General features: G+C 45.1%; 1 protein-coding gene across 1 annotated transcript in view; it reads right to left on the bottom strand.

The window, feature by feature from the left end:
* ANK3 (ankyrin 3) overlaps positions 1 to 8,477 on the bottom strand; it is a 902,861-nt gene extending 894,384 nt beyond the window's left edge. Inside the window, exon 1 of the mRNA XM_073596276.1 lies at positions 8,216 to 8,477. Coding sequence (XP_073452377.1) covers positions 8,216 to 8,257 — 42 coding nt within the window. The 5' untranslated portion in view covers positions 8,258 to 8,477. The remainder of the gene's footprint in view (positions 1 to 8,215) is intronic.
* Between the last annotated feature and the right edge of the window lie 17,829 nt (positions 8,478 to 26,306).

The raw sequence follows: 26,306 nt of genomic DNA, 5'->3' as shown, positions 1-26,306 counted from the left end.
GCCATAAAACTATCCCCTATTTGTAGACGCTATAACTTTTGCGCAAACCAATCAATATACGCTTATTTCGATTTTTTTTACCAAAAATATGTAGAAGAATACATATCGGCCTAAACTGAGGGAAAAAACAGTTTTTTTATATATTTTTGGGGGATATTTATTATAGCAAAAAGTAAAAAATATTGCGTTTTTTTCAAAATTGTCGCAATTTTTTGTTTATAGCGCAAAAAATAAAAACTGCAGAGGCAATCAAATACCACCAAAAGAAAGCTCTATTTGTGGGAAAAAAAGGACATCAATTTTGTTTGGGTACAACGTCGTACGACCGTGCAATTGACAGTTAAAGCGACGCATTGCCGAATCGCACAAAATGGCCCGGTTATTCAGCAGCCAAATCTCCCGGGGCTGAAGTGGTTAAGGATATCAGGACAAAGGAGCATGTGGGAAAAGACCTTGAAGGGGTCAGTCTAGCAGCTCAGAGGAGCAGGTAAGTAAATCATCTTTTCTATATTCCCTAGACCTGAATGAGCAATTAACCCTTGCAGTGCAGATGCAGCCCCGCTGCAAGGGATCATTTTGAAAGTTTTCAGAGTTGGGCTTCAAGAGTGGACAGTCCGGTCTGTTAGCTTGGAGAAGGGAGGGAGGAGCAGGGGAGTGTCCTGCCATCCTAGACTATAGGGCTATGTGTTTCTATTGATGCCCTGTGTAGGGAGACACAACTCTGGTCCCTGTATTTAAGGGTGACTCCATAGGACGCTGCAAGAGAAAGTAGCCACCCTGAAACAGAAAACCTGGGGCAGCGGTCACAGCTCCAGGCTTCATGTACACGGGATGTTTTAAAACCGCTCCTGAATGATTTAACTTGACAGATAGTAACTGATGTTTAAAAACGTTCATTGTGCCGCGTTTACAAGCATTTTTTACATTAAAGATAGTCTAAAATGTTCCTCCATTAAAAACGCCTGTAAACGAAACGCGGCTAAAACGCAAGTTACTGCCTTTATAAGCTGTACAGTCATTTGGCGTTTCAAATACCTTTGAACATCAGTCCTGAAAACATTTTTTTGCTTCTAAATGCTTCTAAACTCAAAACGACTATAAATGACCCTGTGTACATGTACTGATAAGATAACATAGAGGAGAGTTCAGGGGCAGCTGGAAAAAAAAATGCCCAACTGCACCTAAACGTCCGCTTACCAGCAGCAGTGTACATGAAGCCTTATAGCACAAAAAATAAAAACCACAGAGGTGATCAAATTCCACCAAAATAAAGCTCTATTTGTGGGAAAAAAAAAAAAAAAAGAAGAAGCATTGCATGACTGTGCAATTTTCAGTTAAACTAACGCAGTGCCGTATTGCAAAAAATGGCCTGGTCACGAGGGGGGTAAATCTTCCAATGGTCAAGTGGTTAAAGTGCTTTAAAAACTGAGGGTTTACAATCAATTAAAACAAGAATTCTGGTTGGCTGTTACCGGCAGCTCCACTACTAATGGAGTTTCCATAGGTTAGCACCAATGGGCGAAGACAGCTCTGCTCCCAACACAAAACTTCTGGAAGGAATTCATGCTTCCGCCATTATAAGTGTGTTAAGTCTCAGTTTTAGGAGTTAGCCTCTTGGGTCCCAAGTCTATATTTCACTCAGACGTTCATGCTGCATCTTGCCTAAAATGCTTTGTGACATTTTATCCAATGCTTACTCTATCTTGCTGAACTCTTGTTTTCATGCAGCGCCGACATGCTTTCCTAAATAAATAAGCCTTGTATAAAAGTGAAAACAAACGCCTTCTATACTATCAAGCTTCGTTTTTTTATAACATATGCGGTATACACACACACACAAACACATAATTCATAGTAAGCAGTCTTTTATCTATTTATATCACAGATAAAGTAAGCACACCCACTACAGATTAGATGCATACAAAAGTAGTCCGGGATAAAACATGTACAAACAATCATATGTTTACATAGTAACAGTAAGATACAAAACAGCAGCAAAGAATCATATAACAGATACAAAGTAAAGTAATAAAACATAACAAAGTTGGTGGACCAAAAAGTAAAAGTCGGGCAGCAGGAGAAAATTAAGGCTCAAACCTCCAATGTTTTGGAGTATTAAGATCCCTTCATCAAGAAGAACCTCTGCATTCTTCAATTCTGTTTTTTATCTCATACTTTGTAGTTACTATGTATACATATGATACTTTGTATATGTCTATTATCCCTGAACCCTTTTGTACAATACAATGGTGCATCTAAACCCCTGGTGCTCAACCTGCGGTCCTTTGTATTTACTGTGCGGCACTTGTATGACCCTACCAGGCACTAGCAGTGTTTTCCTTGCCTAGGCTGAATCTTCAGGGACACTAATCGACTCATTTACCTGAATTCTACTAGCTTAATATTTATGTTTATTATTTTCAGGCTGGGTTCACACTAGTTTCCCCGCATCCAATTCTCGCATGACAGGAGATTGTAACCGGCTCTCTATGGAGCTGATTCACACAACTCCGTGGCGGCTGCGGAGCGAATTGCACAGGAGTCCTGACCCCTGTGCGTCTCTGGTTCCGTTTCAGGTCCGAATTCAGGAAAAAATTCCGGCCTGATTCATCTCTGAAACGGGAGAACAGGGACACACCGAAGCCCTGCTGTGAGCCGCATGCAGTCTTAGTGTGAACCCAGCCCCACACTTCCTTACTTTTTTATATGGTTCATTTTTTCTGTGTTGTCTATTTGCATTTTAACATTTGAGGAATATCAAATAAGTTCTGAACAGGGCTGTAGAGAGCACCAATTATAAGGGCACCAGTCTCAGAAAGTTGCTTGTAACATGTCCCCAGTTTTTGACAGAATTTTGCCACATGTCCCTAGTCTTCAACCATGCATGTCTACAGTGTCTGGCCATCTACTGTAGTATGTCTGCAGTCTCCTACATTTACTGTAGTAGGCATGTGTATGTCCAGCAATCTACTGTAGTATATTCAGTCTCTGGCCATTTTAGCAGCATTACATACACTGCACATTATGGGGTGTATGTAAAAAAAAATTGCATAGCAATTGAGCCATGCATGTACAAGGGGCGTGTTTATTTAACAAAAAAAAAAAGTAAATATTACATTTGGTCACTAGATGGCGCTAAGTATCATAGGGAATTTCTATGATATTTGGCACCATCTAGTAGCCAAATGCGGTATTTTTGGGTTTACATCAATAAGACATTCGATCAGCACAGGAAATAGCCTAACATTGTTTGTTTCTTTATTTTTTGCCCCATTTGCACAGCATTAATGTACATGCACTTTCACTGAGCACATTGCTATGCAATTTTTTTTACACCAATTTGTGGGGCCCTTTGCTGATGTCAGGAGCTGCACTTAAAGAAGTACTAAAGTCACAATACCTACTTCCTTTCCAACATACTCGAGGGGTCCCTCACTGAAATCTTCTCCCCAGCTTCTTCCGGGTGCCGGTCTTTGGTCGTCATAAGTGGCTGGAGCAGGATGACGGAACTCCTGTGCATGTGCAGTATTCAGTCATCCTGGCTCACAGGGACCGTGCACATGTGCAGCTCAGTTTACTTGCCACAGAAGACTGAGTGGGCAAGTAGCTTTATTTTATTGCAGAAGAGACATTACAGGGTACATTTACTAAAACTCAGAATTTGTTGCAGCTGTGCATGATAGCCAATCAAAGCTTTGGCAATAAAACATGGAAGCTGATCGGTTTCCATGCAAAAGTGTGCCAGATTTTAGTAAATACCCACCTTTGTGTCTCTTCTGCAATAATAGCCTGCCTGCTGGTACATTTTGAATTGGTGCTTTCAGCTCAGCTTTAAGACCCTCTATTATCAAGTATGTTGACCAGCAATGATCTAAACCAATGGTCTCCAAACTGCGGCACAGGGGCTGGATGGTGCCCTTTGCTTGCCTTTATCTGGCCCTTGGGGCACTATTTCTCCGACTAAAACGAAACACTATAATGCCAACTGACACCAACAATGGGGCATCATTTCTCCCACTGACACCAATAATGGGCACTATTCTTCACTATGATTTCAATGATGCAGCACTATTTCTCCCTCTAATACTAAATGTGGTGATGTTTACTCCCACCGATGCCAGGAAAATTTCCACTCCTGCTGGCCACTATCCAGCCCCCTAAAGTCTGAAGGACAATAAATTGGGCCTTTGTTTAGAAAGTTTGGAGACCCCTGATCTTAACTGTAGTAGGTGTGCTTATTTTAGCATTTATACAGTTGTGCTCATAAGTTTACATACTCTGGCAGAATTTATGATTTCTTGGCCATTTTTCAGAGAATATGAATGATAACACAAAAACTTTTCTTTCACTCATGGTTAGTGTTTGGCTGAAGCCATTTATTATCAATCAACTGTGTTTACTCTTTTTAAATCATAATGACAATAGAAATTACCCAAATAACCCTGATCAAAAGTTTACATACCCCAGTTCTTAATACCGTGTATTGCCCCCTTTAACATCAATGGCAGCTTGAAGTCTTTTGTGGTATTTGTGGATGAGGCTCTTTATCTTCTCAGATGGTAAAGCTGTCTATTCCTCTTGGCAAAAAGCCTCCAGTTCCTGTCAATTCTTGGGCTGTCTTGCATGAACTGCACGTTTGAGATCTCCCCAGAGTGGCTCAATGATATTGAGGTCAGGAGAATGAGATAGCCACTCCAGAACCTTCACTTTATTCTGCTGTAGCCAATGACAGGTCGACTTGGCCTTGTGTTTGGATCATTGTCATGTTGGAATGTCCGAGTACGTCCCATGCGTAGCTTCCTGGCTGATGAATGCAAATGTTCCTCCAGTATTTTTTGATAACATACTGCATTCATCTTGCCAACAATTTTGACCAAATGTCCTGTGCCTTTGTAGCTCACACATCCCCAAAACATCACCGATCCACCTCCGTACCTTTCATCATAGGCCTTGTTGACTCCTCTCCAAATGTAGCGTTTATGGTTGTGGCCAAAAAGCTCAATTTTGATCTCATCACTCCAAATGACTTTGTGCCAGAAGGTTTGAGGCTTGTCTCTTGTCTCTTGTCTTGTCTCTGTGCTGTTTGGTGTATTGTAAATGGGATACTTTGTGGCATTTGCATAGTAATGGCTTTCTTCTGGCAACTCGACCATGCAGCCCATCGTTCTTCAAGTGCCTCCTTATTGTGCATCTTGAAACAGCCACACCACATATTTTCAGAGAATCCTGTATTTCATCTGAAATTATTTGTGGGTTTTTCTTTGCATCCGAACAATTTTCCTGGCAGTCGTGGCTGAAATTTTAGTTGGTCTACCTGACCGTGGTTTGGTTTCAACAGAACCCCTCATTTTCCACTTCTTGATTAGAGTTTGAACACTGCTGATTGGCATTCTCAATTCCTTGGATATCCTTTTATAGCCCTTTCCTGTTTTATACAGTTCATCTACCTTTTCCCACAGATCCTTTGACAATTCTTTTGCTTTCCCCATGACTCAGAATCCAGAAACGTCAGTGCAGCACTGGATGAAAGATGCAAGGGTATGTCAAGAGTCCAGAAACTCATTGACCTTTTATACACACACACACACTAATTACAAGCAAACAGATCACAGGCAAGGAAGGTTACCTTTAATAGCCATTCAAACCCCTTTGTTTCAACTTGTGTGCATGTTATCAGGCCAAAGACACCAGGGTATGTAAACTTTTGATTAGGGTCATTTGGGTAGTTTCTGCTGCCATTATGATTTAAAAATAGTAAACACAGTTGACTGATAATAAATGGCTTCAGCCAAACACTCACCATGAGTGAAAGAAATGTTTTTGTGTTATCATTCATATTCTCTGAAAAATGGCCAAGAAATCATAAATTCTGCCAGGGTATGTAAACTTATGAGCACATCAGTTATAGATCCTTTAAGTCCAAAGCGTTGCAAGGTGGGGCCTCAAGGATTGGACTTATTTTTTCGACACATCCCACAGATGCTCGATGGATTGAGATCTGGAGATATTGTATACCAAGTCAACAACTCAAACTCACTGTGTTCCGCAAACCATTCTTGAACCATTTGTGCAGAGTGGCAGGGCGCATTATCCTGCTGAAAGAGGCCACTGCCATCAGAGAATACAGTTTCCAAGAAGGGGTGTACTTAGTCAGCAAAAATGTTTAGGTAGGTGGTACGTGTCAAGAAACATCCATGTGAATGGCAGGAGCCAAGGTATACCAGTAGGACATTGCTTTAAGCATCACCCCCCCCCCCCCCCCCCCGGGTTGTTTTCTTCCCATTCTGCATCCTGGAGCCAACTCTTCCCCAGGTAAGTGACACACACACCCGGCCATCCACATGATGTAAAAGAAAACAGGATTCATCAGACCATGCTACCTTCTTCCACTCCTCCGTTCACCAGTTATGATGCTCATGTGCCCATTTGTATGCTTTTGGCTGTGGACAGCATGGACACCTTGAGCAGTCTGCCGCTACACATCCCATACACAACAAACTGCAATGCCCATTTTTTCTGTTTTCAGCACATCAACTTCAGGGACAACATGTTTACTTGCTGCCTAAAATACACTTATGCCAGGGTTTATTAACTAGGATTCCTCCAGAGGTAGCAAGGGGTTCCTTGAGCAATGACCAACTTTTGTCTTTCAAATAAGCTCCCACTGACACCAATGTTCTTTTTAGTTTTCTATAAGGGGGTAATTCTTCCCACTGACCATCACACTAATGTATCATGAATTGTAGATATAGTCATTTTTAGCAGGTATTCCCTGAGACTAGAAAGTTATTTCAAGGGTTCTTCTTTGTTGAAACGGTTGAGTAAGGCTGACTTAAAGAGAAGGTCCAGCCTGGGTGAAAAAATTAAGTCAGCGGTTACAAGTACTGTAGCTGCAGGCCTTTAATATTAGGACACTTACCTGTCCAGGGACCCACAATGTCGGCTCCGCAGCCGATCTTCAGATCGACTCCTGGGTGCTGCCGCCCCCATTCCTGGTAAGGGAACCTGGCAGTGAAGCCTTTTAGCTTCACAGCTGGTTCCCTACTGCGCAAGCGCTAAGCGTGCTGCACTTTCTAATTGGCCCGGCAGCTGGGGGAGGAGGAGAGGGGCCAAACTTCCGGGAGATCGGGACGTGGCCCAGTTTTTTCGGAAGTGGGGAAGGAGACCGGTCAAAAACAGGTCCTCGTTCCCCCCTCCTCCCTGAAAAGGTGCCAAAAGGCTGGGGGTGGGGGGGGGGGGGGGGGGGGCGGCGTATAAGCGGAAGTTCTCCTTTTGGGTGGAACTCTGCTTTAAGTGATTATAAACCCAAAAATGTATTAAATTGCAGCTTACCAGTCATTCGATGTGGTGGCTGCATTTGTTTATTTGGGGGGGGGTTAAGCTTTTCCCCTCTGTTTTCACCTGATGATCCGGCCAGTAACACACCTCCTATATCAGACTGCCCCTACTCTGGATGAAGGAGCACAGGGGGCACCTTTGACCAGCAGCATTCTCAGTCTGAGTGGAAAGAGAGTGTTAGAAGTACTAGCAGATTTTGATACACTGACATAATTGAAGCCAAACCCCAGCTAATACTTTATAAGCAGTTACAGCAAACTTTTTTTCCTTTTAGGATAAAGGATTTACATTGTCAAAAGCGGACCATTGTAAGCACCCCTGCCAGTGGTAAATGGTTTATCTCATCTCTGGAAGAGAGCTTGTTCTTTTAAAAAAACAACAGGCTTGCTGGCTGGATCACCAAATGAAAATAACGAATAGAAAACATAAATAAAAAATAGAAAAGGAATGCACATCAAGGAAATGGTATGCTGCAATATAATAAATGTTTTCTTTGGGGCCAGGGGTCATGAAGATATGTCTGATTTGTGATGATGACAAGTAGCTCTCGGTGCATCCTGTGCCTTGTGGATCTCTACTACTAGAACTAGAACTGTCAGTGATAGCAGATCTAATAAACCAGAAGAGAAACAACTGAAAACACATGAAAAGTCCCCCCTCTAATCAGGAATGTATTTATATATAGAAGCCTGCCTGGCAGCCCTGCACAGTGCCAACACCAGCAGACCATGCTGGGACTTATAGTCCTGCATCAGATGGCCAATCACAGGCTGTGCAGTGCAATCTCAGATCGCTGGAGTCACAGAAAAAGAAAGTCAGCAGTAATAACAGGTGTGATCCGGTGATCAGGAGTCATAGAGCGGTCATAGAGACTCACCTGCTTCCACCCTCTGCTTCCTCCAGAAGGAGATGAGGCCATGCTGCTCCCAGGCTGGAAACTTTCCCCCCGATCTCCTCCTGTCAGTCCGATCTCCTCCTGTCAGTCCGATCTCCTCCTGTCAGTCCGATCTCCCGGAGTGTAATAAAGGGACAGATCTCCGCTGTGTGTCCGCTCAGTGATCCCGGCCTGCCCGCACCTCCTTGGATACTTTGTTACAGCAGTTACAGCGCCCCCACCTTCCAGCCTGGCAATAGAGAGGGCGTGTGCAGGCGTCCAGGTAGTCGGAGCTATCTACACCCAGCCCAGCTGCTTTCCCTGTCCGTTCATCCCCCTCCCGGCTCATTCACTCCCCTCCCGGCTCATTCACCCCTCTCCCCGCTCATTCACCCCTCTCCCCGCTCATTCACCCCTCTCCCAGCTCATTCACCCCTCACCCCGCTTATTCACCCCTCTCCCCGCTCATTCACCCCTCTCCCAGCTCATTCACCCCTCACCCCGCTTATTCACCCCTCTCCCAGCTCATTCACCCCTCTCCCAGCTCATTCACCCCTCTCCCGGCTCATTCACCCCTCTCCCGGCTCATTCACTCTCCTCCTGGCTTATTCACCCCCCTCCCGGCTTATTTATCCCCCTCCAGGCTCATTCACTCCCCTCCTGGCTCAGTCATCCCCCCCCCATTTATCCTCCTCCCGTCTCATTCAGCCCCCTTCCTAGCTCATTCGGCCCCCTCCTTGTCCATTCATCCCCCCTCCCGCTCATTCATCCTCCTCCTGGCTCATTCGCCCCTCTCCCGCTCATTCGCCCCTCTCCCGGCTCATTCATCCCTCTCCCGGCTCATTCACCCAACCTCTCTGCTTATTCACCCTCCTCCCAGTTCATTCACCCAACCTCCCGGCTCATTCACCCCTCTCCCGGCTCATTCATCCCCCTACCGACTTATTCACTCCCCCCAGCTCATTCATCCCCCTACCGACTTATTCACTCCCCCCAGCTCATACATCCCCCTCTCGGCTCATTCATCCCCCCTCCCTGTCCATTCATCCCCCCTCCCTGTCCATTCATCCCCCCTTCCGGCTCATTCATCCGCCTCCTGGCTCATTCATCCCCCCTCCCTGTCCATTCCCCCCTCCCGGCTCATTCATCCCCCCTCCCTGTCCATTCCCCCCTCCCAGCTCATTCATCCCCCCTCCCGGCTCATTCACCCCCTTCCCTGTCCATTCATCCCTCCTCCCGGCTCATTCATCCCCCCCCCTCCCTGTCCATTCCCCCCTCCCGATTCATTCATCCCCCCTCCCGGCTCATTCACCCCCCCTCCCTGTCCATTCCCCCCTCCCGGCTCATTCATCCCCCCTCCCAGCTCATTCATCCCCCCTCCCGGCTCATTCACCCCCCTCCCGGCTCATTCATCCCCCCTCCCTGTCCATTCCCCCCTCCCGGCTCATTCATCCCCCCTCCCTGTCCATTCATCCCCCCTCCCTGTCCATTCAGCCCCCTTCCCTGTCCATTCAGCCCCCCTCCCTGTCCATTCAGCCCCCTTCCCTGTCCATTCAGCCCCCTTCCCTGTCCATTCAGCCCCCCTCCCTGTCCATTCATCCCCCCTCCCTGTCCATTCATCCCCCCTTCCGGCTCATTCATCCGCCTCCTGGCTCATTCATCCCCCCTCCCTGTCCATTCCCCCCTCCCGGTTCATTCATCCCCCCTCCCGGCTCATTCATCCCTCCTCCCGGCTCATTCACCCCCCCCTCCCTGTCCATTCCCCCCTCCCGGCTCATTCATCCCCCCTCCCGGCTCATTCATCCCCCCTCCCGGCTCATTCACCCCCCTCCCGGCTCATTCATCCCCCCTCCCTGTCCATTCCCCCCTCCCGGCTCATTCATCCCCCCTCCCTGTCCATTCATCCCCCCTCCCTGTCCATTCCCCCCTCCCGGCTCATTCAGCCCCCCTCCCGGCTCATTCATCCCCCCTCCCTGTCCATTCATCCCCCCTTCCGGCTCATTCATCCGCCTCCTGGCTCATTCATTCCCCCTCCCTCTCCATTCCCCCCTCCCGGCTCATTCATCCCCCCCTCCCTGTCCATTCATCCCCCTCCCTGTCCATTCCCCCCTCCCGGCTCATTCATCCCCCCTCCCTGTTCATTCCCCCCTCCCAGCTCATTCATCCCCCCTCCCGGCTCATTCACCCCCTTCCCTGTCCATTCATCCCTCCTCCCGGCTCATTCATCCCCCCCCTCCCTGTCCATTCCCCCCTCCCGGTTCATTCATCCCCCCTCCTGGCTCATTCATCCCCCCTCCCGGCTCATTCATCCCCCCTCCTGGCTCATTCATCCCCACTCCCGGCTCATTCACCCCCCTCCCGGCTCATTCATCCCCCCTCCCTGTCCATTCCCCCCACCCGGCTCATTCATCCCCCCTCCCTGTCCATTCATCCCCCCTCCCTGTCCATTCCCCCCTCCCGGCTCATTCATCCCCCTTCCCTGTCCATTCACCCCCCTCCCGGCTCATTCCCCCCCCCCCCCAGCTCTACACTACTTTCTTCTAGCACCGAGTCACAGCATTTTCCTAATAAAACATGTACAAATATTCCAGGTAAATGTTTGTGTTTGGGCAGCTGGAAGATGGAATTTGTAAAAAATAAATAATTTTGTCACACCTTCACATCCCAGAGCCTGCATTTCTGCGTTTTCCGCGTTTCTAAGAATTTTTTTTTGAAAAAGGTTTATTTTTTTTTGTTTAGGCTCCATTTCCACTAGTAGGACTTGTCATGCGACTTTGGAAACATAAAGTCGCATGACAATTCACAGCCCATTGATTTCAATGGCACCCGTTAAAATCTATGCAACTTAAAGTTGAAAAGGTTCCTGCACTATTTGATGCCACTTATGATCCAGAGACTGTAAAGTTGGATCAAAGCTGCACTCAAAATCACATCTAACCCTGGGCTCACACTAGTGATTCCAGCGCCGATTCCCGCATCGCTCCTCTCCCGCAGACAGTTCACACTGCCTTGTGCGAACCGCTGCGGGTGTCATTAACAAAGTTAATGACACCCCCAGTTTAGTTCACAGATCGCAGTGCGAACTGTGAACTCGCACAGGAATCGGATCGCATAGGTGAGAACACCCATGCAATCCGATTCTAGTTCTGGGAAAAACAAGTCCCTGCACTATTTTATGTGTGAATCCAATGCGAGTTCAACCATACAACTGTATGGCTGAACTCGCATTGCTCAGAGATCGCATGTGATCGGCACCTGCAGTGCGGTTGCGAATCACATGCAATCTCTGAGATCGCACTAGTGTGAACCCAGGCAAAGTCGCACTCTAAATCGCGCGACTTTAGGGTTGCAATAGTGGAAACGTAGTCCTAAAGGGCCAGTTCACACCACATGCAGTCCAGTGCATTTTTTTTTCTGCATCAAAAATGCATGGAAAGTAGGTTATATGGTTTCCAATGGCATAGTTCACACTAGTGCGGCCAGTGCCAGAAAAAATAGAACATTTTGCATCTTTCCTGCATTGGACTGTACTGGAACGCAGTATGGACTGGTTCACAGTACAAAAACACACTCCAGATCCGTTCTGGATGCGTTTCTGCATGCGTGTTTCTGATGCATTTCCGGATGCTTTTTTCTTCTTTTTTCCCTTCTTTTTTTTTTTCACTGTACTCGGGTCCAGTGCAATTTTGATGCGTTTCAGCGCATTTTATGCTTTTTACCACATTCCTGTACAGTCCAGTGCAGGAAAAATGCAGCATGTTTTTTTTTCTGGAACGACGTGGAATTCACTGCACTGGTGTGAACTATGCCATTGGAAACCATACAACATACTTTCCATGCGTTTTTGAAGTAGAAAAAAAAAGCACTGGACTGCATGTGCTGTGAACTGGGCCTGAAAACGCATCAGAATGCACTGGAATGCATCAAAAACACATAAAAAACGCACCAGGCCCCAGTACAGTGAAAAAAAAAAAAGGAAAAAAGAAGAAAACCACACATGCAGATAGGCATCCAGATGGATTTGGAGTGTGGTTTTTGTAATGTGAACCAGCCCTAAGGAAATAAAGGGGCCACACTTCTCCTTCTTCATCCATATAGTACATGGAAACGCGTAAAAAATGTGCACTCTTGGGGAGGGCTTACACCACAAAAATGCACTCCGGATGCGTCCTGGATGCGATTTGCTTACAGTTCACACCACAAAAATTCACTCTGGATGCCTTTCTGCATGCGCATTTTTTTATGCATTTTCAATGCGTTTCACTGTGTTTTTTTCTTTTTGTCCAGGGTTATTTTTTGCTGTAATGCATTCTGGTGCAAATTTGCTGCATTTTGCTACATTCTAGTACAGTTTAAAAAAAAAAAAGAAAGAATTATAGCATGTTCTAATTTTTTTCTACTGCATTGGAACACACTGCACTGGTTGAACCATGCCATTGGAACCCATATAACCTACTGTCCATGTGTTTTTGATGCAGAAAATAAACCCCACACTGGACTGCATCTGGTGTGAACCAGCCCTTAAGGCTAGGTTCACGCCTATGTGTTTTGCAGTGCATTTTCAGTTTAACTACAGTCCATTTAACATGACTCCCTATGGGACACATTCACATCTGTATGTTTTCAACCAGTGTGTTTTTTGAAAAGGGTCAGGGATTTTTTTTCGCAGGTTGTGTTTTGGGTTGCATAGACATAGAAACGCAGCAGGAATGTATAAAAAATGCAGTGCTTGCATTTTTGATGTGTTTCCATCTTGTTGTTACTGGTTTCTCCTGCATGACAATAGACACCTCCTAAAACCGCAAAATGCATCAAAAACACATTAAAAACGTGTCAGAAACACGTGTTAAAATGCAAAACGCATCGAACAAACACATCAACCACAGCCTGCAAAGGTGTAACCCTAACCTAAAGGCACCCCAGTGAAAGGCATGAAAAAAAAATGCAATGCACAGCTGTGACTGGGAGGACCTGAGTTTTCCTGCACAAGGGCCTATTTAAATACTCCTTTGTTTAAAGGATCTTCCTGTCAGGAGCTGTTAGAAAAAATCACTGTAGAAAAAAAATGCTTGGTTTGGGGCATAATTACACTTGTTGATGCATGTTTATAGGAGTTTGGCAAAAATGCATGTACAGTTGTGCTCATAAGTTTTCATACCCTGGCAGAATTTATGATTTCTTGGCCATTTTTTAAAGAATATGAATGATAACACAAAAACATTTCTTTCACTCATGGTTAGCGATTGGCTGAAGCAATTTATTATCAATCAACTGTGTTTACTCTTTTTAAAACATAAATCACAACAGAAACTACCCAAATGACCCTGATCAAAAGTTTACATACCCTGGTGATTTTGGCCTGATAACATGTACACAAGTTGACACAAAGGGTTTTGAATGGCTATTAAAGATAACCTTCCTCACTTGTGATCTGTTTGCTTGTAATTAGTGTGTGTATATAAAAGGTCAATGCGTTTCTGGATTCCTGACAGACCCTTGCATCTTTCATCCAGTGCTGCACTGATGTTTCTGGATTCTGAGTCATGGAGAAAGCAAAAGAATTGTCAAAGGATCTGTGGGAAAATGTAGTTGAACTGTATAACTGAGAATGCCAATTAGCAGTGTTCAAACTCTAATCAAGAAGTGGAAAATGAGGGGTTCTGTTGAAACCAAATCACGGTCAGGTAGACCAACTAAAATTTCAGCCACAACTATCAGGAAAATTGTTTGGCATGCAAAGAAAAACTCACAAGTAACTTCAGGTGAAATCCAGGACTCTCTGAAAACATGAGGTGTGGCTGTTTCAAGATGCACAATAAGGAGGCACTTGAAGAAAGATGGGCTGCATGATCGAGTTGCCAGAAGAAAGCCATTACTACGCAAATTCCACAAAGCATCCCGCTTACAATACAGCACAGAGACAAGACTCAAACTTTCTGGCACAAAGTCATTTGGAGTGATGAGATCAAAATTTAGCTTTTTGGCCTCAACCATAAACGCTACATTTGGAGAGAAGTCAACAAGGCCTATGATGAAAGGTACACCATTCCTACTGTGAAACACGGAGGTGGATCGCTGATGTTTTGGGGATGTGTGAGCTACAAAGGCACAGGAAATGTGGTCAAAATTGTTGGCAAGATGAATGCAGTATGTTACAAAAAATACTGGAGGAACATTTGCATTCATCAGCCAGAAAGCTGCGCATGGGATGTACTTGGACATTCCAACATGAGAATGATCCAAAACACAAGGCAAAGTCGACCTGTCATTGGTTACAGCAGAATAAAGTGAAGGTTCTAGATTGTCTATCTCAGTCTCCTGACCTCAGTATCATTGAGCCACTCTGGGGGCATCTCAAACGTGCAGTTCATGCAAGACAGCCCAAGAATTTACAGGAACTGGAGGCTTTTTGCCAATCTCAGGCAACTTTGGACATCATTTAGCAACCCATTATTTTCAATGGCACCCATTCAAATCAGTGTGACTGTAAAAAGGCACCTGCACAACTTTGGTGCAACTTTTGATGCGACTTTGGTCCAGAAGATGTAAAGTCGGATCAAAGTCACACCAAAAGTCACACTGAAAGTTGTGTGACTTTGGATACGGGCTAATGTGAATGGAGCTGTACAATAGGAACTTAAGAAAAAAGAGCATATCCTTGAACTACTGTGTGTTAAGGATGTACCCTGGCAATTCAATGTAATTGTGCGAGCAGACAACAAGGCTGAATCATCCATCGGATTCCATTACTTTAGCCATTGGGAAAGGGAGAATGTTAATGTGCAGTAGACGCAGATTTACACTAAGGAATTGAAGCTTTGCGGTCATGTAACTGCTTAAGCCGGCCATTGATGGTTCAAATCTTGGCTGGTTCAGCAGGTACTATGTATGGGCAGGCTAAATGTACCCAAGTTGATTGATCAATCAACTTGGATACAACCAGCCTGCTGAATTTTACATACAGTGCCTTGAAAAAGTATTGATACCCCTTGAAATGTTCCACATTTTGTCATGTTACAACCAAAAACATAAATTTTTGGAAAATTTATGTGATAGACCAACACAAACTGGCACATAATTGTGAAGTGGAAGTGATAAATCGTTTTCATTTTTTTTTACAAATAAATATATGAAAAGTGTGGTGGTGTGCATTTGTATTTAGCCCCCATTACTCTGATACCCACAACTAAAATTTAGGGGAACCAATTGCCTTCAGAAGTCACCTAATTAGTAAATAGAGTCCACCTGTGTGTAATTTAATCTCAGTATAAATACAATTGTTTGTGAAGCCCTCAGAGGTTTGTTAGAGAACCTTAGTGAACAAACAGCATCATGAAGGCCAAGGGACACACCAGACAGGTCAGGGATAAAGTTGTAGAGAAGTTTAAAGCAGGGTTAGGTTATAAAAAAAAATATCCCAAGCTTTGAACATCTCACGGAACACTGTTCAATCCATCATCCGAAAATGGAAAGAGTATGGCACAACTGCAAACCTACCAAGACATGGCCGTCCACACAAACTGACAGGCCGGGCAAGGAGAACATTCATTAGAGAAGAAACCAAGAGGCCCATGGTAACTCTGGAGGAGCTGCAGAGATCTACAGCTCAGGTTGGAGAGCCTGTCCACAGGACAACTATTAGTCATACACTCCACAAATCTGGCCTTTATGGAAGAGTGGCAAGAAAAAAGCCATTGGTAAAAGAAGCCATAAGAAGTCTTGTTTGTGAGAAGCCATGTGGGGGACACAGCAAACACATGGAAGAAGGTGCTCTGGTCAGATGGGACAAAAATTGAACTTTTTGGCCAAAAAGCAAAACAAAAATGTGTGGTGGGAAAACTAACACTGCACATCACCCTGAACACACCAACCCCACTGTGAAACATAGTGGTGGCAGCATCATGTTGCAGGGACAGAGAAGCGGGTCAGAGTTAATGGGAGGATGGATGGAGCCAAATACAGGCAATCTTAGAAGAATACCTGTTAGAGTCTGCAAAAGACTTGAGACTGGGGCAGAGGTTCACCTTCCAGCAGGACAACGACCCTAAACGTACAGCCAGAGCTACAATGGAATGGTTTAGATCAAAGCATAGTCATGTGTTAGGCTTGATTCACATCTATGCATGTTGCTTTTAAACATTTCTGCAGTGCCTTTTGCTGTGCTTTCCACATTTTTTTTACTGCGATTTTGCTGCGAATTGCGCTTTTATGCTTCTTTTTTTTTTAATTTGTTGTTGGGCAGATTTAAAAATGCAAATTGTGGCAAAAATGCAGTAAAAACGCACTACATGCTTCTCCATTGGAGTCTATTTAACCAAAAAAAGCACTGTTCTGCAATTAAAAAAGTCCCTGAACCTTTCCAAAAACGCAGATGCACAAAAATGCATTGATGTGAACATGTTCCATAGGAACCCATGTTAAAAAAATGTCCTGCATTTCAGCAAAAGGCAAAGGGCATGAAAAAATGCATTTGTGTGAATGGAGCCTTAAAATGGCCCAGTCAAAGTCCAGACCTAAATCCAACTGAGAATCTGTGGCAAGACTTGAAATTGCTGTTAACAGATGCTCTCCAGCCAATCTGACAGAGCTTGTGCTATTTTGCAAAGAAGAATGGGCACAAATTTCACTCTCTAGATGAGCAAAGCTGGTAGAGACATACCCAAAAAGATTTGCAGCTGTAATTGCAGTGAAAGGTGGTTCTACAAAGTATTGACTCAGGGGGGCTGAATACAAATGCAAGCCACACTTTTCACATATTTGTAAAAAAAAATTAAAAACCATTTATTGTTTTCCTTCCACTTCACAATTATGTGCCACTTTTGATTTGGTCCATCGCATAAAATCCCAATAAAATTTGAAATTTTCAAGGGGTATGAATACTTTTTCAAGGCACTGTAACTCTCCCCACCAAGATGAGGGATTCTGACACTTTATCTATATCATGCTTGTTTCCGGTCTAAGACTCAAAAGTAGTGAAGTCAGACACTGCCATGGCTCTAGCATTTTCAAGTGTAAGCTACTTCTGTCATAACAGACTGACTTTAAGATTATTTAACCACTTGGCATCCTGCCCATAGTCAAATGACGTCCGCAGAAGAGATCTCCCAGCCTGGGCGGATGTCATATGACGTCCTGGGCTTCCTGGCCATCTAGGGGGTGTCACTAGGGAGCCGGTGCGTGTGCCCGGAAGCAGCGATGTCCGCCGGGCACCCGCGATGGCCTGATAACAGAGCAGGACCGTGGATCTGTGTGGACACACAGATCCATGTCCTGTCAGGGGAGAGGAGACCGATCGTGTGTTCCCAGTACAGAGGAACACTGATCGGTCTCCTCCCCTTGTGAGTCCCCTCCCCCTACAGTTAGAATCACTCCCTAGGTAACACATTTAACCCCTTGATCGCCCTCTAGTGTTAACCCCTTCCCTGCCAGTGACATTTATACAGTAATCAGTGCATTTTTATAGCACTGATTGCTGTATAAATGTGAATGGTCCCAAAATAGTGTCAAAGTGTCCGATGTGTCTGCCGCAATATCGCAGTCATGATAAAAATCGCAGATCGCCGCCATTACTAGTAAAAAAAATAAATAAATAAAAATGCCATAAAACTATCCCCTATTTTGTAGACACTATAACTTTTGCTCAAACCAATCAATATACGCTTATTGCAATTTTTTTTTTACCAAAAATATGCAGAAGATTACATATCGGCCTAAACTCAGAAAGAAATTTTTTTTTTTTTTTTTTTTTAATTGGGATATTTTGTATAGCAAAAAGTAAAAAATAATAGGATTTTTATAACAGCTTACCTGTAAAATCCTTTTCTTGGAGTACATCATGGGACACAGAGCCTAAGTAATAACTTAATGGGTTATGGGCCACCTTCAGGTGATAGACACTGGTATACCCAATACAGGAAGTTCACTCCCCTATATAACCCCTCCTCCTTCCAGGAGTACCTCAGTTTTTGTAGAAAAGCAATATAATTAAACCCCATAAAAGAGGGGAGGGACCTCTGTGTCCCATGATGTACTCCAAGAAAAGGATTTTACAGGTAAGCTGTTATAAAAATCCTATTTTCTTTATCGTACATCATGGGACACAGAGCCTAAGTAATAACTTAATGGGACGTCCCATAGCAATGCTATTTGAGGGGAGGGAGAGACAACCCGTAGGGCACCCTCAGACCTGAGCACTTATACTGCTGCCTGCAGCACGCTGCACCCGAAGGCAATATCCTCATACCTCCTTACATCCACCTGATAAAAATTTTGTGAATGTATGTACTGAAGACCAAGTTGCAGCCTTGCAGATCTGAGCCATGGAGGCCTGGTGACGCAATGCCCAAGAAGCACTAACCGACCTGGTAGAGTGCGCCTTAACTTGAAAAGGGGGAATCTTACCCCTTAAATCATAAGTTTGAATTATAACTTGGCGAATCCACTTAGCGACAGTGGATTTCGATGCTGCCTGTCCTTTCTTAGGAGCCTCTGGCAGAATAAATAAGACACCATTCTTATGAATCTGAGCACTTGTCTTTAAATAGATCTTCACTGCTCTCACCATATCAAGACAATGTAGTGACTTCTCTTCCCTGGAACAAGGTTTTGGAAAAAACGATGGCAGGACAATATCTTGGTTCAGGTGAAAACCTAAAACCACTTTTGGCAAAAAGTCTGGACGAGGGCGTAACACCACTCTGTCCTCATGAATAATCAAGTATGGCTCTTTACAAGAAACTCCGAAACCAAGAACACCAGCTTATTTGTCAGAAGGACTAAGAGAATATGCTGTACCGGTTCAAATGGCTGTTTTTGTAACACTGACAAAACTAAGTTCAAGTCCCAAGGGCTCAAAGGCGATTTAACTGGCGGATTAATCCACATCACCCCTTGCATAAAACCCCGGACTAAAGAATGCATAGCAAGCGGTCTTTGAAATAAGATTGATAAGGCTGAGACTTGGCCCTTAGTACTCAAGGCCAATTTCATCTCTACGCCTAATTGTAGAAAGGCAAAAATTCTGCCTATGATATATCCCAGAGGGTGCCAACCCTTGGATTCACACCAGGAAACATAAGCCTCTCAGACTCTATAATATATAGTTCTGGAAGCTGGCTTTCTTGCATTAATCAAAGTAGAGATAACTGACCCGGAAAGCCCACGTTTCTTCAGAATGTGGGTTTCAATAGCCAGGTCGTTAAATTTAGCGTTCGTAAAGTAGGATGGAATATCGGCCCCTGTGAGAGTAGGCCTTAGTGGAAGTGACCATGGGCCCTCCACTGCCATCTATATGATTTCTGCATACCATAATCTTCTGGGCCATGCTGCTGCTACCAGAATTACCGGCTTTCTTTCCAGCTTGATTCTACAACAAAGTCGTGGTAGCAACTAAATAGGGGGGAATGCATAGATCAGTGAAAACTGATCCCACAGGGTCACCAACGCATCTGTTCCGCATATGAGTGAATCCCTTGTCCTGGACACAAAGTTGACTAACTTCATGTTGAATCTGGACGCTAGAAGATCTATGTCCAGGGTCCCCCATCTTTGGCAAACAGCCCGAAAAATGTCAGGGTGAAGAGACCATTCCCCCCGGGAATAACTGCTGGCGACTTAAGTAGTCCGCCTGCCAATTCTCTTCTCCTGAAATGAAGACTGCCGATAGGCACGGAACATTCCTTTCTGCCCAAGTTAGAATATGGTTCACCTCTCTCTGCGCTGAGAGACTCTTGGTGTCCCCTTGGTGATTGATATAAGCCACAGCCGTGGCATTGACGGATTGGATCCTGACAGGACAATCCCTTAACCTGGAAGTCTAGGCCTTCAGAGCCAGACGCACTGCCCGAATCTCTAGGATGTTGATGGGCAAGTCTCTTTCGGTTCTTGACCACTGGCCCTGGACAGTCGTTTTATCTAGTAGTGCTCCCCAGCCAGAAAGGCTGGCATCTGTTGTTACTACTTTCCAGATAATTGGTCTGAAGGATTTTCCTTTCAGCAGATTCTGGGTTAGTAACCACCAACTGAGGCTTTGGGACACCCTTGGGTACAGCCGCATTGGCAAGTCCAAAGTTTGGATCGTTTTGTTCCAAGCAGACAGGATAATGTTTTGCAACAATCTCAAATGGAACTGGGCATAGGGAACTGAATGAAGCCATCATCTTTCCTAACAACCTCATGCAAAGTCGAATTGAGGGATTTCTTTTCAACCTGACCATCCGCACCAGCTCTCGTATGGAGCTGATCTTTGCCAAAGGCAAGAACACATTTTTCTGGGCAGTGTCTACGATCAGGCCCAAATACTCCAGCTTTTTTAGCGGTTTTAAGGAAGACTTTTCTAGGTTGAGAATCCAACCCAAACTTTCCAGGTAACTGGTTGAAATGTGTACACTTTGCTCCAAGCGAGCCACTGACTGGTCTATTAACAATAGATTGTCTAGGTACACCAAGACTGTTATGCCCTGTGCCCTTAACCTGGCTAGAGGTGGGGCCAGTACTTTTATGAACACCCAGGGTGCTGTAGCTAGCACGAAGGGCAAGGTTACAAACTGAAAGTGCTGCTGTTCTACTTCTAATCGCAGAAACCTTTGGTGAGCGGGAAATATAAGGACATGCAGATATGCATCCCTGATGTCAATGGACGCCAGCAGTTCTCTTCCCTGTAGAATAGAAACTACTGACCTGATTGACTCCATGCAAAAGGAGCGGATTTTCAGGAACTGATTTAGATTCCTTAGATCTAGAATGGGTCTGACATCTCCATTTGGTTTTGGTACCGTAAACAGGTTTGAATAAAACCCCAAATCTTGCTCTTCTGTGGGGATCTTTATGATCACCCCCTGAGCCAATAATCGGTCTAATGCTTGAAACAGAGGTTGCCTTTTCCCTGGATCTTTGGGAACGTTTGATCTCAGAAAAAGAGACGGTGGAAATTCCCAGAATTCTAGTTTGTATCCTAGAGACACCGTGGAGATGACCCATCTGTTCTGAATTTCCTTTTGCCAGACTTCTGAGTATTGCAGAAGTCTTCCCCCCACTCTGACGAGGGGGGCGCCTCTTCATGATGAGGCTTTAGTATTCTGCTTTGCAGATTTCCAGGTCTTCTTTTGTGCCTGGGCCTGACCCTGAGGCTTTCCTCTAGAGTCTGACGATGGAGGCCTTCGCCACTGCCTAGAGGCGGATGCATTTATCCAAATCATCCACAAATAGTCGCTCTCCATGAAAAGGGAAACTAGTCAGAAGCCTTTTGCAAGGTGCTTCGGCTGACCAATTTTTTAACCAAAGGGTCCTACGCATGTGTACTAGCACAAGCGCAAGGCGAGACACCTGGTGACTAGAGTCTTTCATAGCGTCTATGGCAAAACATAATGCCTTTGGTAGTTCGGCCAACTCTCGGGCCTGTTGTGCAGGGATCTCCTTAAGGGCCTCTCTGAACTAGTCCTTTAGGGACTGGCAGATGCCTATTGCAGCAACTGCAGGCTGAGTAACAGCCCCTGCTAAGGAAAAAGGGGATTTTAACAGGAATTCCAACTTTTTATCTGTTGGAACAGTTTACGTAGCGCTTTACAACTTGAGGGTAGACAGTACAAATACAATACACTTTAATACTGTAGGAATCAGAGGGCCCTGCTCCTTAGAGCTTACAATCTAAGAGGGAAGGTCAAGAGATACAAGAGGTAATAACTGTGGGTGATGTGCTGATTGAGAAGATAAATGTACAGTTGTTAAGTGGGGGCCAGATAGGCTTCTCTGAAGAGATGAGTTTTCAGGAATCGTCTGAAAGTGGATAAAGTTGGAGAAAATCGTATGGATTGGGGTAGAGCATTCCAGAGGATGGGAGCGGCTCTGGAGAAGTCCTGAAGGCGAGCATGGGATGAGGTGACAAGGGAGTTTGAGATTAGTAGGTCTTGGGAGGAGCGAAGAGAACAATTAGGTTGGTATTTTGAGACTAGGTTAGTGATGTAGCTGGGGGCCAGATTGTGGATGGCTTTGTAAGTTATAGTTAGTTTCGGTGACTGAGTGGCAGCCAATGGAGGGATTGGCGGTTTGTGAGGTGGATGAGCCTGGCAGCAGCGTTCATGATGGACTGAAGTGGGGATAGCCTATTTAGAGGTAAGCCAAGACCAGGGAGTGGATTAGAAGCTTTGTGGTGACATTGGTTAGAAAGGGGCGTATCTTGGAGATGTTGCAGAGGCTGAGGCGGCAAATTTTGGATAGCGATAGGATGTGGGGCCGAAAGGTTAGTTCAGAGTACAGGATTACACCTAGGACCTTGGCGTGGGGGGACAAGTTGATAGTTGAGCCGTTGATATTGACAGAGAAATCAGGGGAAGCGGCACCTGAGGGAGGAAATATCATGAGCTTGGTTTTGGATAGGTTGAGTTTGAGGAAGTGATGTTACATCCAGGCTGATATGTCTGCTAGTAAGTTGGTAATGCGTGAGGAGACAGATGGAGCAAGCTGGGGGGTGGAGAGATAGATTTGGGTGTCATCAGCGTAGAGATGATATTTAAAGCCGTGAGAGGCAATCAACTGACCCAGGGAGGTGGTGTAGATTGAGAAAAGGAGATGTCCAAGAACAGAACCTTGGGGGACCCCAACAGAGAAAGGAAGAGGAGAGGAGGAAGTAAAGTTGTAAGTGACACTGAAGGAGCGGTGGGATAGGTAGGATGAGAACCAGCGAAGAGTACAGTCATGGAGACCAAAGCAGTGGAGTTTATTGAGAAGGAGGGGGTGGTCCACTGTGTCAAAGGCAGCAGAGAGATCCAGGAGAAGTAGTACAGAATAGTGTCCACTGGTTTTAGCTATTAGTAGGTCATTGGAGAGTTTAAGGAGAGCAGTTTCTGTGGAGTGTTGAGGGCGAAATCCGGACTGAAGGGGATCAAGAAATGTATTCATGGTCAGATGGTCGCTTAGTCGGTTGTAGACCAGTCTTTTAAGAAGTTTGGAAGAGAAGGCGAGTAAGGAGATGGGACATAGGTTGTTAAGATTGGTGTGGTCCAGTGAGGGCTTTTTAAGTATGGTGGTGACTAGCGCATGTTTTAGAGAGTTTGGGAATATGCCACAAGAGAGGGAGAGGTTGAAAATGTGAGTTAGAGAGTATAGAATTGAGTCAGAGGTTGAGTGTAACATTTGCGAGGGAGCAGGATCCAGGGGGCTGGTGGTTAGATGAGTGTTAGATAAAAGTTTAGCAACCTCATTAATAGTAGCAGGGCTGAATGAGGGAAGTAATGATTGTATCTGTGGACATGGGGTGTTGCATGGGGGAGGTTTTTGTGCATTGGAGATCTCCTCATGAATTGTATCAATCTTAGTTTTGAAGTGATTGGCGATCTCCTGGGCAGTGAGTGAGTTGGTGGGTGGAGGACAGAGTAGAGTGTTGAAGGTAGAGAAGAGTTGACGTGGACTGCATGAGAATGCGTTAATGAGTGTGATAAAGTAGGTCTGTTTGGCAGTGTGAAGGCAGGAATAGTATTTTAGTAATTTATTCACACTGGAAATCGCAGCATCAACTGCTGGTACATTCCATCTTTTAGTGAATTTCTCCTCCATGGGATAGAGAACTGAAAATCTCTTTGGGGGGAGAAAATGCTTATCCAGGTGATCCCATTCAGCATAAATAAGCTTTTCTAGTAATGCAAGACCGGAAACGCATGAAAAGGCTGTAAAGGTTTTAAAGAACCCAAGGAAGAAACCAAACTTTCAGCTGACTCTGTTAGGGGTAGCATGAAAGTGGAACGAACCATCTTCATAAGAGTTTGTATCATCAATCTCTCAGATTGCGAGGTTGGAAAAGGTTCATCAACTGTTGTTTCCCCCGCACAGGAATAATCTGCTTGTTTTTCCACGTGATCGCCTGAGGGTAATACCTCATCCTGTGCCTACTGTTCCCTTGGTAAAGGGTTTGAGGTGGGGGAAGGGGATCTAGCACGCTTCCTATCCATTTGGATGGAGGATACAATTAAAGCTGCTAATCTTCCTTCTAAGCCCTGCAGGGCAGAAGAAAATGCATCTTCAGTCACATATACAGAGGCTGAAGTGTGAGAAGCAGTTGCACCACCAATAGGTTCCAATGACTCACCCTGGCTTGCTATATCTGGTATCTGAGGATGACAGTGTGGAGGCATGACTGGAGTTCCCAGCGCCTGGGAGTGGAATTTTTGGTACCTTTGTAGTAACTCTGGAAGCCATAGTGCTAAGCACAAAAGCAGAGGCACTCTAGTAAAAAGTACTACTTGCTGAGCAATAGTCTAGAAATAACAAAGGCACCATAAGATCAGCTTGATGCTGAGGAACAATGTATTTCCTGTACTGGAAATGCCTGTATACACCCTTTACGTGCTCCAGCGCTCCCGTGTCCTGTGTGACAGACTCTTCACTTTTTTTTTTTTTTATTTATAAATCTTTATTTATTTTTCAAAATAGAAAATATCTTACATACGCATAAAATGCAAAAAAAAACAAAACAAAAAAAAAAAACCCTACAGCAGAGAGGGTCTTGCTATATTTCATAACAGCATCTCTTCATATCCCCCTAACCACCTTCCGGGGTTACCTCTCCCACTAAACCCCCTCCCCACCCCAACCTCCCCCCCATTCCCCCTACCCCCCCTCACCCCACCCCCCGCAGACTCGCGCCTTCTCTACCAATCCTTAATATCCTGCCCTACTCCCCTTGAGCTATCTTGACACTGCTTCCACATATTTCTCTGTTTTTTTGAAAGCCCCCCAAGGATTCCACTTCCCTTTTTCTCTCTCTTGGCTCCCGTCTAGATGTTCCTTCCTCTCAATATTCTCTAATCTATAGATTTCATCTACTTTTATAATCCAATCTTTAATCTTTGGGGGCTCTGTTTCTTGCCATTTCTTTGGAATAACGTTTTTAGCTGCATTAAGTAGAATTGGTGTCAGAGAGGAATTATATCCCCTCTTCCCTCCCTCCTGACCAGACAGACTCTTCACTTAAGCTGCTCTGATAGAGACCTTCTGTTATAAGAGCATCTGCTTTTTATGAAGAAACTTCAGGTGTGAGCCTGATTGGCGTCCCAGCATGTGCGCCATGTGCTCCACGTGGATGCTGAGTCCCGCACACGGCGCCGCCTGCCTTAGGCCATGCCCCCTCGAGTGACCCACCCTCCTCCTTTAACTATGAACCTTAGCCCGCCCGCGCGCACGGAAGGCACACATTCGGGTCTGCAATACAGACCGAAGGAGAAGAGGCTGCAGCCACCATCTGGCGCTCCTGGCAGGCTTCCACACTCACATGGGGCACAACAAGGCTCTATTTAAAAAGGCAGGTAAAACATAGCAAAATGTAATTTGGTAATAAAGAAGCTGTCCCTAACCCCTCCGGGGGGGGGGGGATTTTAACTTAGCAGTAGAGGCTTAATATCTGTTTAGCCATAGTACATATAAAATGCTGTAACCCCAGCCCTTTAGTTTCCCCAATTGGGGGGAGAGGAACACTTTGTTCAATTACAAACCCCCTCCTGGCTACTGGGACACACACACACGCTGTTGTAGCTGGACACAGAGCTGCTGAGAGCAACGTACCAAGGTCTGTGTATCTTTGCTCCCTCTAGTGGAGATTTTAAGGCATTACAATGTTTTTCATATGAAAGAAAATAGGCATAGGTGGACTTTTTACAGTTCCTAAGCTTCTTCCCTTACCTTATCCTCGCTGCAGGATACTGCTGAAAACAGACAGATCCAAGCTTCACCCATCACGGCAGGCAGCGTTAGTAAGCCTTCAAAGACTGGGTCCCTATAATAGGGGTCCACTCCTTTGGACCTGTATAGCACCCCTCAGGAGCAACTTTAGGTAATGTAGCATGATCAAAAAGAGTCCTGGTTCCTGGGGTCCAGCCCTCAAAAGAAAGACATACAGGCAAAACCTCGATCTTCTATGCGAGGCCCGGGTACCATCCTGTGGCCTCAGTGGCTTGGATGGATCTGGTCTGTGGAGGAATTTAAATCCATCATGGATCCCTCCGGAGCTCCTCAGAGCACATCTTTACTCGTGACCAACACCTTAGACACTGGCGAAAAAACTGAGGTACTCCTGGAAGTAGGAGGGGTTATATAGGGGAGTGAACTT

This window comes from Aquarana catesbeiana, linkage group LG08 (assembly GCF_042186555.1).
Source record: "Aquarana catesbeiana isolate 2022-GZ linkage group LG08, ASM4218655v1, whole genome shotgun sequence".
NCBI classification, from domain to species: Eukaryota; Metazoa; Chordata; class Amphibia; order Anura; family Ranidae; genus Aquarana; species Aquarana catesbeiana.
This window is presented reverse-complemented; position numbering and strand designations above follow the sequence as displayed.